We start from the raw sequence: 12217 nt of genomic DNA on the forward strand, positions 1-12217 counted from the left end.
CCAACTTTCTTTTGACGTCAAAAACCTTTCTTTCAGGACCCTCGGAAGCTCAACCTGCGTAATCAGAGGAGGTGAGCCTGGAAGACAAGGATGGGACCTCCAGAGGGCATCAGGCAGAGCAAGGGCTGCCCATAGTCTTTTCCCAAGGGGTCCTTTCACCCTCCAAGTCTATGCCTCACTCACTTTGCTCCTTATATCCAGGGGGGACCCCCAAATCCCTGGAGGCGAGGCTGGAAGACGAGGCTGGGACCTCCAGAGGGCATCAGGCAGGGCAAGGGCTGCCCGTAGTCTTTTCCCAAGGGGTCCTTTCACCCTCCAAGTCTATGCCTCACTCACTTTGCTCCTTATATCCAGGGGGGACCCCCAAATCCCTGGAGGCGAGGCTGGAAGACGAGGCTGGGACCTCCAGAGGGCATCAGGCAGGGCAAGGGCTGCCCGTAGTCTTTTCCCAAGGGGTCCTTTCGCCCTCCAAGTCTATGCCTTGCCCACTTTGCCCCTTATATCCAGGGGGGACCCCCAAATTCCTGGAGGCGAGGCTGGAAGATGAGGCTGGGACCTCCAGAGGGTATCAGGCAGGGCAAGGGCTGCCCATAGTCTTTTCCTAAGGGGTCCTTTCACCCTCCAAGTCTACGCCTTGCCCACTTTGCCCCTTATATCCAGGGGGGACCCCCAAATCCCTGGAGGTGAGGCTGGAAGACGAGGCTGGGACCTCCAGAGGGCATCAGGCAGGGCAAGGGCTGCCCACAGTCTTCCCCAAGGAGTCTTACGAATGAGTGGGTGCCCACTTTAAGGGGGTCCTTGCGCCCTCCACGTCCACACCTACAATCAGGGGTCCCAGCCCATACCCCCCCAAACCCCACTTCCTCCTCTCTTCCTCCCCCGCCCCTCCAGGACTAAAGGCTGGGGTAAGGCGCCCCGCGACTGTAGCCGTAATCGTAGGGCATCGACGGCGGAGGCGGCAGCGGGCAATCCGCAAAGAAGGGCGCCGTCGGATCCGAAACAGCGACGGCGGCGTAGAGAGCCGGCAGGGGCCGCAAGGGGGTCTCGGCGTAGAGCAGGGGCGCCAACGACGGCAGCGGCTCGTACAGCGGCGGTTCCAGAGGAAGCTCCGCCGGGAAAACGGGCGGCGGCGGCGGCTCGGAGGATTCCTGCAGCAAGGCTCGGTAATCGGGAGCCGCCAGCAGATCGAAGAGCTCTTCGGCCACCGACGGGACGGGTCCCGCTCCTCCTCCTCCTCCTCCTCCTCCTCCTCCTCCTTCCAAGCCGGCGGGGTTGGGCGCCCGGTTGGGAGCCGGCTCGGTGAAGAAGGAGCGGGGCAGGTTGCGGTTCCGCAAAGGGACCTTCTTGCAAGCGACCGCAGCCGTCGGCGGAGCGGAGCCTGCCTCTTTCCCGCTTGCACAGCCGGACGGCCCGGCGGGAGAAGTCGCGGTGGCCACGGCCGTCGGGGCTCCGCGCAGGGAGTCGAAAAGCGCCGCTAAGCTTTTGCTCTCCCGCTTGGCTGGCTTGCAGGAGGGAGCGGCGGCGGCGGTGCCACCACCGCTAGAGGGCGCCGGCGAGGCCGAGGCTTGCTTGTTCGTGGGGGCGGCGGCGGCCGGAGCGGGAATCGAACCTGGAACCGAACCGGCCCCTGGCTCCGCGTTGCCCCCGAGGAGGCCGGTGCAGCGCTTGATCTGCTTCTGCAGGTACTTCCGATGGTTGACTTTCCGCTTGGATTTGCCCGGCTTGTCCAGAGCCAGCTTGATGTTGCTCGACGCCGAGTCGATGAAGCTCAACAGCTCCCGGGTGGCTTCGCGGAAATCGGCCGCTTCGGGGCAACCGACGCCGCCGCCTCCGACACCGCCTTCGACGCCGCCGATGCCGCTCGCCCCGACGCCGCCTTCCAGCAGCAGCAGCGCCGCCCCGTCGCCGTAGCAGCTCTTCTCCAGAGCCCCGAAGTCCGCCGTGGGGAAGCCGAAAGGGACGAAGGGGTGATGGGGAGGCGGAGGAGGCGCCGCCTGCACGGCCATCGCGGGGTGGGTTTTTTTTTGGCTTTTACTGCGGGCTTCGGGCGGGAAACGGAGGCCGGCGTCGAGGGAGAAGGAGGAGGAGGAGAGGAGGCGGCTGGCCGGATGGAGCCAGCATCTTCTTCCCAACGAGGCCTCCGGGGAGGAGGGAGTTTGGGAGCCGGGGCCTGCCTGTTGCCGCCGCCGCCTCTGGCTCTGCGAACTCGGGGAAGCTGCGAGCGCTGGTGGCGCGGCTGGGTTTTTTTTTTTCTCCCCACCCCTCGGCTTTCCCCTTGGGCGGAGGAGGAGGAGGAGGAGGAGGAGGGAGGGGCTCGCCTGGGGCGGAGCGGGGAGGGGGCGGTTAACTCTTGAATGGCCTGGAGCGCCAAAGTGTGTGAGAGAGGGAGGGAGGGAGAGGAGTGTGTGTGTATGTGTGTGTGAGAGAGAGAATGTGTGTGTGAGAGAAAAGTGTCTGTGAGAGAGAGAGAGAGAGAGAGAGAGAATGTGTGAGTGTGAGAGAGAGTGTGTGAGAGATAGAAAAGTGTGTGTGAGGGAGAGAGAATGTGTGTGTGAGAGAAAAGTGTCTGTGTGAGAGAGTGAGAGAGAATGTGTGAGTGTGAGAGAGTGTGTGTGAGAGATAAAGTGTGTGTGAGGGAGAGAGAGAAAATGTGTGTGAGAGAGAATGTATGAGTGTGAGTGTGTGTGAGAGAGAGAGAAGTGTGTGTGAGAGAGTGAGAGACAATGTGAGTGTGTGTGTGAGAGTGTGTGTGAGAAAGAGTATGTGTGAGTATGTGTAAGACTGTGTAAGAGAGAGAGAGAGGAGTGTGTGTGTGAGAGAGAGTGTGTGAGGGTGTGAGAAAGTGTGTGTGTGAGAGAGAATGTGTGTGTAAGAGGGAGAGTGTGTATGTGAGAGAGAGAGAGGAATGTGTGAGTGTCTGTGAGAGAGCGAGCCTGAGTGTGTGTGAGAGAGAGAGTGTGTGAGAGAGAATGTGTGAGTGTGAGAGAGAATGTGTGTGAGAGAGATAAAAGTGTGTGAGAGAAAGAGAGTAAGAGAGAATGTGTGAGTGTGTGTGTGTTAGAGAGAGAGCCTGAGTGTGTGAGAGTGTATGTGTAAGATTGTGTGTGTGTGTAAGACTGTGTGTAAGAGAGAGAAAGAGAGAGAAGGGGAGAAAGAGAGGAGTGTGTGTGAGAGAGAGAGTGTGAGAGAGAATATGTGAGTGTAAGGGAGAGTATGTGAGAGAGAGAAAAGTGTGTGTGTGTGTGTGAGAGAGAGAGAGAGAGAGAGAATGTGTGAGTCTGTGTAAGAGAGAGAGTGTCTGTGTGTGAGAGAAAGAGCCTGTGTGTCTGAAAGAGTGTGTGTGAGAGTGTATGTGTAAGTCTCTGTATGTGTAAGACTGTGTGTGTGTGTAAGAGAGAGAAAGAGAGGAGTGTGTGTGTGAGGGAGAGTGTCTGTGTGAGAGAGAAAGTATATGTGAGGGAATATGTGAGTGTAAGAGGGAGAGTGTGTGTGAGAGAGAAAAGTCTGTGTGTGTGTGAGAGAGAGAGAGAATGTGTGAGTCTGTGTAAGAGAGACTGTGTGTGAGAGAAAGAGCCTGTGTGTGTGAAAGAGTGTGTGTGAGAGTGTATGTGTAAGTCTCTGTATGTGTAAGACTGTGTGTGTGTAAGAGAGAGAAAGAGAGAGAGGGAGAAAGAGAGGAGTGTGTGTGTGTGAGAGGGAGAGTATGTGTGTGAGAGAGAAAGTATGTGTGAGAGAGAATATGTGAGTGTAAGAGGGAGAGTGTGTGTGAGAGAGAAGTGTGTGTGTGAGAGAGAGAGAGAGAAAGAGAGAGAATGTGTGAGTCTGTGTAAGAGAGTCTATGTGTGAGAGAGAGCCTGAGTGTGTGAAAGAGTGTGTGTGAGTGTATGTGTAAGTCTGTGTGTGTGTGTAAGACTGTCTGTGTGTAAGAGAGAGGGAGAGGGAGAGGGAGGGAGAGAGGAGTGTGTGAGAGAGAACATGTGAGTGTAAGGGAGAGTGTGTGTGTGAGAAAGAAAAGTGTATGTGAGAGACTGTGAAAGAGAGAATGTGTGAATGTTTGTGAAAGAGAGTGTGTGAGTGTATGTGTAAGTCTGTGCGTGTGTGTAAGAGAGAGAGAAAGAGAGGGGGGAGATTTGAAGTCTGTAGAAAAGGGAGCTGGGACTTTCTTCCAGTTTTTGACTCTTCCTGAGAATTTCCAGGCAGGGTTTTTAGTTGGGCTGGCTGGATTTTGGATTCAGAAAGGAAGTTTTCCCGGGGCCACTTTCTGGTTATTTTTACAGATTTTACACTTTTCCGGGCTCTGGGGTCTCCTGGTGGTGCCTCATGAGGAGGGGAGGGTGTCAACCAGGGATAAGGGAAAGGATACAAGAAGCAAAAAAGAGAACAAAAAAGTTGTTTAGTTTATACTATAGGGGATCAATTGGTCAGTCTGTCTGTCTATCTTCCATCTATCCAAACCCAGAGATCTACTGGTCTCTATATCTACGTATTTATCTCTACAAATAATGAAATCCATCCTTCCATCCATCCAAATATGCAGATGTATCTATTGTATATATTGATATCTGGATGGATGGATGGATGGATGGATGGATGGATGGATGGATGGATGGATGGATGGATGGATGGATGGGTTGATGCATGGATGCATGGACAGACGGGCAGGCAGGCAGGCAGACAATATGGAAAAATATCTGTCGCTATCTATATCTGTCTGTCCATCCACTATCTATCTACTATCTATCTATCTTTATTTATCTAAATACAGAAATCTATGGTATATCTATTGCTACAAATAATGAAATATCTATCTATCCATCTATCCTTCCATCCATCCAAAAATGCAGATGTATCTATTGTATATATTGATATCTAGATATCTAGATGGATGGAGGGATGGAGGGGTGAACAGGCAGGCAGGCAGGCAGGCAGACAAGATGGAAAAATATCTGTTGCTATCTATATCTGTCTGTCCATCCACTATCTATTTACTATCTATCTATCTTTAATTTATCTAATACAGAAATCTATCTATGGTATATCTATTGCTACAAATAAAGAAATATCTATCTATATCTATCCATCCTTCCATCCAACTATGCAGATGTATCTATATATCTATATCTATATTTATGTCTATATCTACCTATCTACCTATCTACCTACCTATCTCTATCTACAAATATGGAAATCTATCTACCTCTATCTATGTCTGTCTGTTTGTCTGTCTGCTTGCTATCTCTGCCTGCTTACGTACCTACCTACCTACCTACCTACCTACCTACCTATTCAACTCTCTCAATATGGAAATGTACCTATGGTACCTATATATTCCACTTTGCCTGGGCTGCCTTGTTGATTCTGGCTGTATCTGAACCATCTTGAATTGCAAAGTTTCCACCACCCCCATCCCCACCTCCCAGTTAACAAGATGGACAGAAAGAGACCAGTGGATGGAGCATGGCCAAAGTGAGAGTATTCGCTTCTTTTTCCCCACACCCTCCCCCCTCTTCTCTCTCTCTCTCTCTCTTTAATTTGATCAAAGTGGACCCCTTTTCTTTTCTTCCTTTCTCCCTCCAGCGATGGGAAAATGAGAGCGGCCAAACAGGTGTCCCCCCCCCCACCCCACCCCCACATACAATCTCATTTCCTGCTTGCGTCTTAATCTGCTCGTCAATCGAGTAAGTCAGCAGTGGGAATTTCTCTCCCTGCCTGACAAGCATTATGGAAAAGGTTTGACATAGAGCCTTCCAAGACCTAAACAGGCCAGCCTATTCTTCGCCTGGCGTGAAAGACTGCTTTGTGCCAAATATTCATTAAACTGCACCACACAGACCTTCAGAAAGCCAGGGGAGGGGGAGGAAGAGGAGGAGGAGGATAAGAAAGGGCAATGTGGGGGGGGGGGAAGGAGGGAGGACCCCTCAATAATGAACACTCCATTTAACTGCAAAAGGGAGACAGAACTGTTAAATTAAAGGGAAATCAAGGGCACTTTGGGCTGACTGACCTAAAATGGGAAGGGGAGGGGGGGGAGATCCTGGTTGTTCTGTGTGTGTTTGTGTGTGTGTAGTGTGTAGGTTTTTTTTTTACAAAACTGGAAGGAGGCCTCCGCCTGCAAAAGTTTGCAACATCAATTTGAGGCGTTCGGGGGGACTCTCTGCGTCCCCCTTTTCCTTGTAACTTTTTGGCCGGACACAGCTGGTTCAGATCATTTGCTCGGTCATGGAAAAATGGTCAAGGAAGGAGAAGGAGAAGGAGAAGGGGAATGGGAAGAAGAAGAAGAGGAAGAAGAAGAAGAAGAAGAACAACAACAACAACAACAACAACAACATGGCTTCACAAACTGCTTGTTAAGTCTCTAACAAGGAGTTTGGTTTCAGGGGGGGAAAATTGCCCTGTAATCTGCAACTCCTACACTGCAAAATTAATATGGACTGCACGACACGACCGGGGTAAAGCAATAGACGCAATTCACTTTGACTTCTGCAAAGCTTTCGATTCAGTGGTTCAAACTAAACTCTCACGGCATTTCCAGATGCCTGCATAAGTGGATAGCTGCGTTCTCGTCAAATAGACAAGTAGTCAAAATAGGGAATGCCTCATCAAACCCTGCACCAGTTAACCGCGGTGTCCCCCAAGGCAGCGTTTTGGGCCCCAAACCCTTTACATTTTACATAAACGACCTTTGCAATCATATTATAGGCATCTGCGTCCTCTTCGCTGATGATGTAAAAGTATTCAAGACCACCGGCAATGCTGTTGCCCTACAAAGCGACCTTGTGTGTGTCGGAATGGTGAAAACAATTGGCAACTGCAAATCTCAACCAACAAATGCTCTGTCTTACACATTGGCAACAAAAATCAGAAGACCAAATACAAACTGGATGGATACGATCTCATAGACAACCTTCACTCTGTCAAGGACCTTGGAGTACTCATCTCAAATGATCTAGACCCCAGAGCTCACTGTAACAGCATTGCCAAAAAGGCAATAAGAGTTGTTAACCTAATTTTGTGAAGCGTCTTCTCCGGTAACATTGTACTGCAAACTAGGGCATACAAAACCTTTGCCAGACCAATCCTCGAATACAGCTCGTCTGCCTGGAATCCAGAATCTCATGAATCCTCTTCATGAGAAGAGTCCTCCACTCCTCTGCTCACAATAGAATCCCTTATGCCACCAGGCTCAAAATTTGGGGCTTGGACAACCTGGAACTGCACCGTCTACGGTCCAACCTAAGCGTAGTACGCAAAATTGTCTGCTACAACACCTACCTGTCAACGACTACTTCAGCTTCAACCGCAATAATACACGGGCAAACAATCAATGCAAACTCAAGGTAAACCGCTCCAAACTCGATTGCAGAAAATACGACTGCAGCAACAGAGAGGTCAACGCCTGGAATGCTCTACCCGACGCCGTTGTTACATCCTCAAACCTCCCACAGCTTCAACCTCAAACTGTCTACTGTGGACCTCACCCCTTTCCTAAGAGGTCCGTAAAGGGGGCGTGCATAAATCCACCAGCGTGCCTACCATACCTGTCCTACTGTCCCCATTTATTTGCACTCTTTTTCTTCATTCGTGTCCATGTTCATGCTTAAAACCTGTCGTCTTGTAAATGTTTGACATAAATAAAATATAAATAAACTTTTGGGGAAGAAGAAAGGGAAGGAAGGAAGCGAGCCTTGGTGGCACAGTAGTTAGAATTCAGTATTACAGGTTAACTATGCCCACTGCCAGGAGTTTGATCCTGACTGGCTCAAGGTGGTTGACTCAGCCTTCCATCCTTCCAAGGTCAGTAAAACGAGGACCCAGATTGCTGGGAGCAAGAGGCTGACTCTGTAAACTGCTCAGAGAGGGTTGGAAAGCCCTGTGAGATAAGTCGGAGTTCTATTACTACTCTGTGGCAGCCCCTTGGATATTGGAAGACTTCTATCGTGTCACCCCTATTCCTCCTTTTCACTAGGTAAAGGTTCCCCTCGCACATATATGCTAGTCGTTCCCAACTCTAGGGAGCGGTGCTCCTCGCCGTTTCAAAGCCGAAGAGCCAGCGCTGTCCGATGACATCTCCGTGGTCATGTGGCCGGCATGACTAAACACTGAAGGCACACGAAACGCTGTTACCTTCCCACCAAAGTGGGTTCCTATTTTTCCACTTGCATTTTTATGTGCTTTCGGACTGCCAAGTTGGCAGAAGCTGGGACAAGTAACAGGAGCTCACTCCGTTACGCAGCGCTAGGGATTCAAGCCAACAAACTGCCAACCTTTCTGATCGACAAGCTCAGTGTCTTAGCCCCTGAGCCACTGCCGTGACCCGTCAAAACCACGGAGGACAAAATCGCGCTCGACGAAAGCGCGCATGTGACGTCATTACAGCGCGACGAAAAAAATTAAAAATTGAAATAAAATTAAAATTAAAGCAAGCCGATTCACATAAAGGTAAGGGTTAGGTTTAGGGTTAGGGTTAGGTTAAGGGTTAGGGTTAGGTTTAGAGCGTTAGGGTTACGTTTAGCGTTAGGTTAAGGGTTAGCATTAGGTTTAGCGTTACGTTAACAGTTAGGGTTAGGTTTAGGGTTAGGTTTAGGGTTAGGTTTGGGGGGGTTAGGGTAAGGTTTTCGCTTTATTTTTACATTTTTCGATCACAGCGCGATGTTTTCGTCACGCTGTGATGACATCAAATGCGCGCTTTCGTCGAGCGCGATTTTGTACTCCGCGGTTTTGTGGTGGAACCAGCCACTGCGTCCCTTAGCTCAGTGGTCCCCAACCCCCGGTCCGCGGACCGGTGCCGGGCCGTGGAGTACCTGGCACCGGGCCGCGCAGCGGCCGGGGGACATGAACAGCTGCCCAAAGGTCTGCGCGCGCGCTGGTGGAATCCCCGGGCGCTGCTGGTACCGCCGCCACCGCCGCCCCCTGCGAAACCCAAGAGCGGCTCTTCTCCTGCGAGGCGGCTGGCTGAACAGCTGCCCAAAGGTCCACGCGCGCGCTGGTGGAATCCCCGGGCGCTGCTGGTACCGCCGCCACCGCCACCCCCTGCGAAACCCAAGAGCGGCTCTTCTCCTGCGAGGCGGCTGGCTGAACAGCTGCCACCGCCGTGCGCCTTCCTGCCTCAGCCGCTCCGTCGCTTCCAAGGAACGGCGTCAGCGGCGGCAGCTTTACTTCTGAGGCGCTGCACACTTCCCCAATAGTCGTCACAGCCCAGGTAAGAGAACGGGAACTTCCCGCCTGGCTTCCAGCCCGCACCGAAAGGGGGCCGTTGGGGTTTTTTGTGGAGCTCGGAAAGACGCGCGTCAGCTGTGCGCGTCCGCCTCCTCAGGGCCACTTTTGCCCAAGCGCCCGAGGCAGCCAACCCTGGTAAGCAGGTGGTGGTTAACTGGCGCCTTTGCTGCAGGTTTTTCTGGAAGGGGACACTGCCGCTGTCCGGAGGTGACCTTGAGCTGCTCGCTCGCTCTATGCGGGGCTGGTGGGGCTGTGACGCTCGGAGGTGGCGCGTGTGGGAGTGAGAGGCGCGGGGACTGGCTTTCTCCGGACCGGCTTTCTCCGGGGGAGGGGGGAGGCGAAGGACCAGGCTGCAGCGCAAAGGCTCCTGGGCCGTGCGCAAAAGCTCCTGGGCCATGCGCAAAGGCTCCAGGGAAGAGAGCCCTGTGCGCCCCTGCGCGCGCTCAGCGGGCCACGGTAAAATTATCAAAGGCTGACTGGTCCGCGGCGATAAAAAGGTTGGGGACCACTGCCTTAGCTAGATCCCACTAGACTAGACATACTAAACTACACACCGAGTCCCACTAGACTACACAAACCCAACTCCTACAACAGTTCTTCGTATGTTTTAGCTCTCCCCCTCTCCTCTCTTTCCAGAGTCCCAACATCTTTTACCTTGGAAAACCAAATCCACAAACTGGCATAGAATCACACTAGTTCTTGATAACATAGAGAAGGAGAAATATCTTTGTTTTTGGTACTAAGCTCCTGATCCAATCATACTGGCTAATTCCTTTAATCCTGTTGTTATGGAAGAAAAGAGGTTTCGGGGGAAATTCGCAAGGGTTTCAACACAGATGAACAACTCTTGTTTTCCTAAAACAAAGGCAACGTACTTCATTCTCCCTTATTTGAATCCAGGCATTTTGGTGGTGAAAGGGAACAGGGAGACCACACATTCTGATGCAAATTCAGCCAGATTTGGGGAGTAAGGGAGAAAGAGAGGATAGTGAAAATGATAGCAATGATCTAATTATCTGCAGCCCCAAATAGAGGATTTTCATTGAAAGGGGCCTGCAGAGGAAGGTTGCCCCCAACCACAAAACACAAGCTGGAAACAAAAGGCAACATAGCAACAGTTTAAAACACACCCGCACGCACACACACCTCCTTTATGGGCACAAAGAACAATTTTATGAGCATTTTTTCCAGGCTTTTGAGTGCTGGAGAAAGAAAAGGGGAGAGAGAGAGAGAGGTGGAAAAACCCCAAGAGTTTCCTCTATGAATCAGTTTCCCAGTCTTTGAGGCTGATCCAAACCTTGGATCGAGTGGCTGTGAATTTTCCTACTGCTGTCTTCTAGGGATGAACGTTTGCAAAACTTTAAGGCAAAGACTGACGGGCAGAGAGAGACAGAGAGATATGACAGAGACAGATAAAGAGATGAGATGTATGTGTGAGAGAGGAAGGGAGGGAAAGAGAGAGAACTATGATAAGAGACAGTTTTAATAGCTATTCAGATAAGAGGATGGATGGCTGGATAGGTGGGTAGGTAGGAAGGTAGATAAAGATGATAATTAGGATAGATGGTAGGTAGGTAGGTAGGTAGGTAGGTAGGTAGGTAGGTAGGTAGGTAGGTAGATAGATAGATAGATAGATAGATAGATAGATAGATAGATAGATAGATAGATAGATAGATAGATAGATAGTAGATAGGATGGATAGGTAGGTAGAGATGATGATAGGTAGATACATAGGTAGATAGATGATAGATAGACAGACAGACAGCTGAGAGATAGATAGATAGATAGATAGATAGATAGATAGATAGATAGATAGATAGATAGATAGTAGATAGGATGGATAGGTAGGTAGAGATGATGATAGGTAGGTAGGTAGGTAGATAGATAGATAGACAGACAGACAGACAGATGAGAGAGAGATGTAGGTAGTAGGTAGGTAGATAGATAAATAGATAGACAGACAGACAGATGTGAGAGAGAGATGTAGGTAGGTAGGTAGGTAGATAGATAGATGATAGATAGATAGATGATAGATAGATAGATGATGATGATGATAGATAGGTAGATAGATAGATAGATAGATAGATAGATGATAGATAGATAGATAGATAGATAGATAGATAGATAGATAGATAGATAGATAGATAGATACATCAAAATGAGTGGCCGCGCCTGTGGCGAACCAGAGGTAACAAAATTTGACGCACTTTCCCCCCAAAAAAAGAGAGTGGAAATGTTGGTGCGTCTTATACACTGAATGTGGTCATTTTCGGCCTCCCTAAATGCGGCCACCTCCCATCCGTTTCGGGCAAAAATGGGGCATGCAGAGGGTTTGGGAGGCCTTCAGAGTGCTCCTGGGAGCTGGAGAGAGCAAAAACCGGAAGCCCGGAGGCCCAAAACTATTTTTTTCCCCTTGTTTTTATCTTTGAAATCTTGGTGCGCCTTATACGCCGGTGCGTCTTATAGCCTGAGGAATACGGTAAATGACTGGGATATTTAATTAATGCCTTTGGCTCTTTTTAAAGAGACCCACTTCCTTTAAATCTTGTGCTTTCACCCCTCCTTCCCCCTTTTCCTTTTCTCCGTTTAAAGAAAGGGTAGCATCCCCCGTAATCCAAAGTTTTCCAAACATAACAGGCAAGTTGAAAGGCAGACATGGCTTGGTTTTAAAAAAGATCCCGGACGGCTTCATTGATTCTTTTCCCACCTTTGTTCCGAAGGGCAGTCGGGCCGGACTCCAAGCAGGAAAAGAAAAGGACATGTTGTTCAATGGGAATCAGGGGTTGCTTCAGAAAAATGGCCTCTTCAGGAGAAGACAATGAACTGCTTTAGAAACTCCCGGGTTTCTTTAGGGAACACAGTCATGCAGCAAAGGTTGGGCCCTGATGGGCTGATGTCATATCCCGTATTTAGGGAGGGGGGCGGTGGGAAACACCAAGATGATGCTGATCCAGGCAGAGCTCACAGTCTCCTGGTGATTGGCCCAAAGTCACCCAGCCAG

The 12217-nt window shown here is 50.4% G+C and overlaps 1 protein-coding gene across 1 annotated transcript; it reads right to left on the reverse strand.

The window, feature by feature from the left end:
- Nucleotides 1-893: 893 nt before the first annotated feature.
- Nucleotides 894-2177, reverse strand: FAM181B (family with sequence similarity 181 member B). The gene has a single exon (XM_032219705.1). The coding sequence runs from the start codon at nucleotides 2004-2006 to the stop codon at nucleotides 894-896; it is 1113 nt and encodes a 370-aa protein (XP_032075596.1). The 5' UTR covers nucleotides 2007-2177.
- Nucleotides 2178-12217: the final 10040 nt, after the last annotated feature.

The sequence above is a fragment of the Thamnophis elegans genome, chromosome 6, assembly GCF_009769535.1.
Source record: "Thamnophis elegans isolate rThaEle1 chromosome 6, rThaEle1.pri, whole genome shotgun sequence".
Lineage (NCBI taxonomy): Eukaryota > Metazoa > Chordata > Lepidosauria > Squamata > Colubridae > Thamnophis > Thamnophis elegans.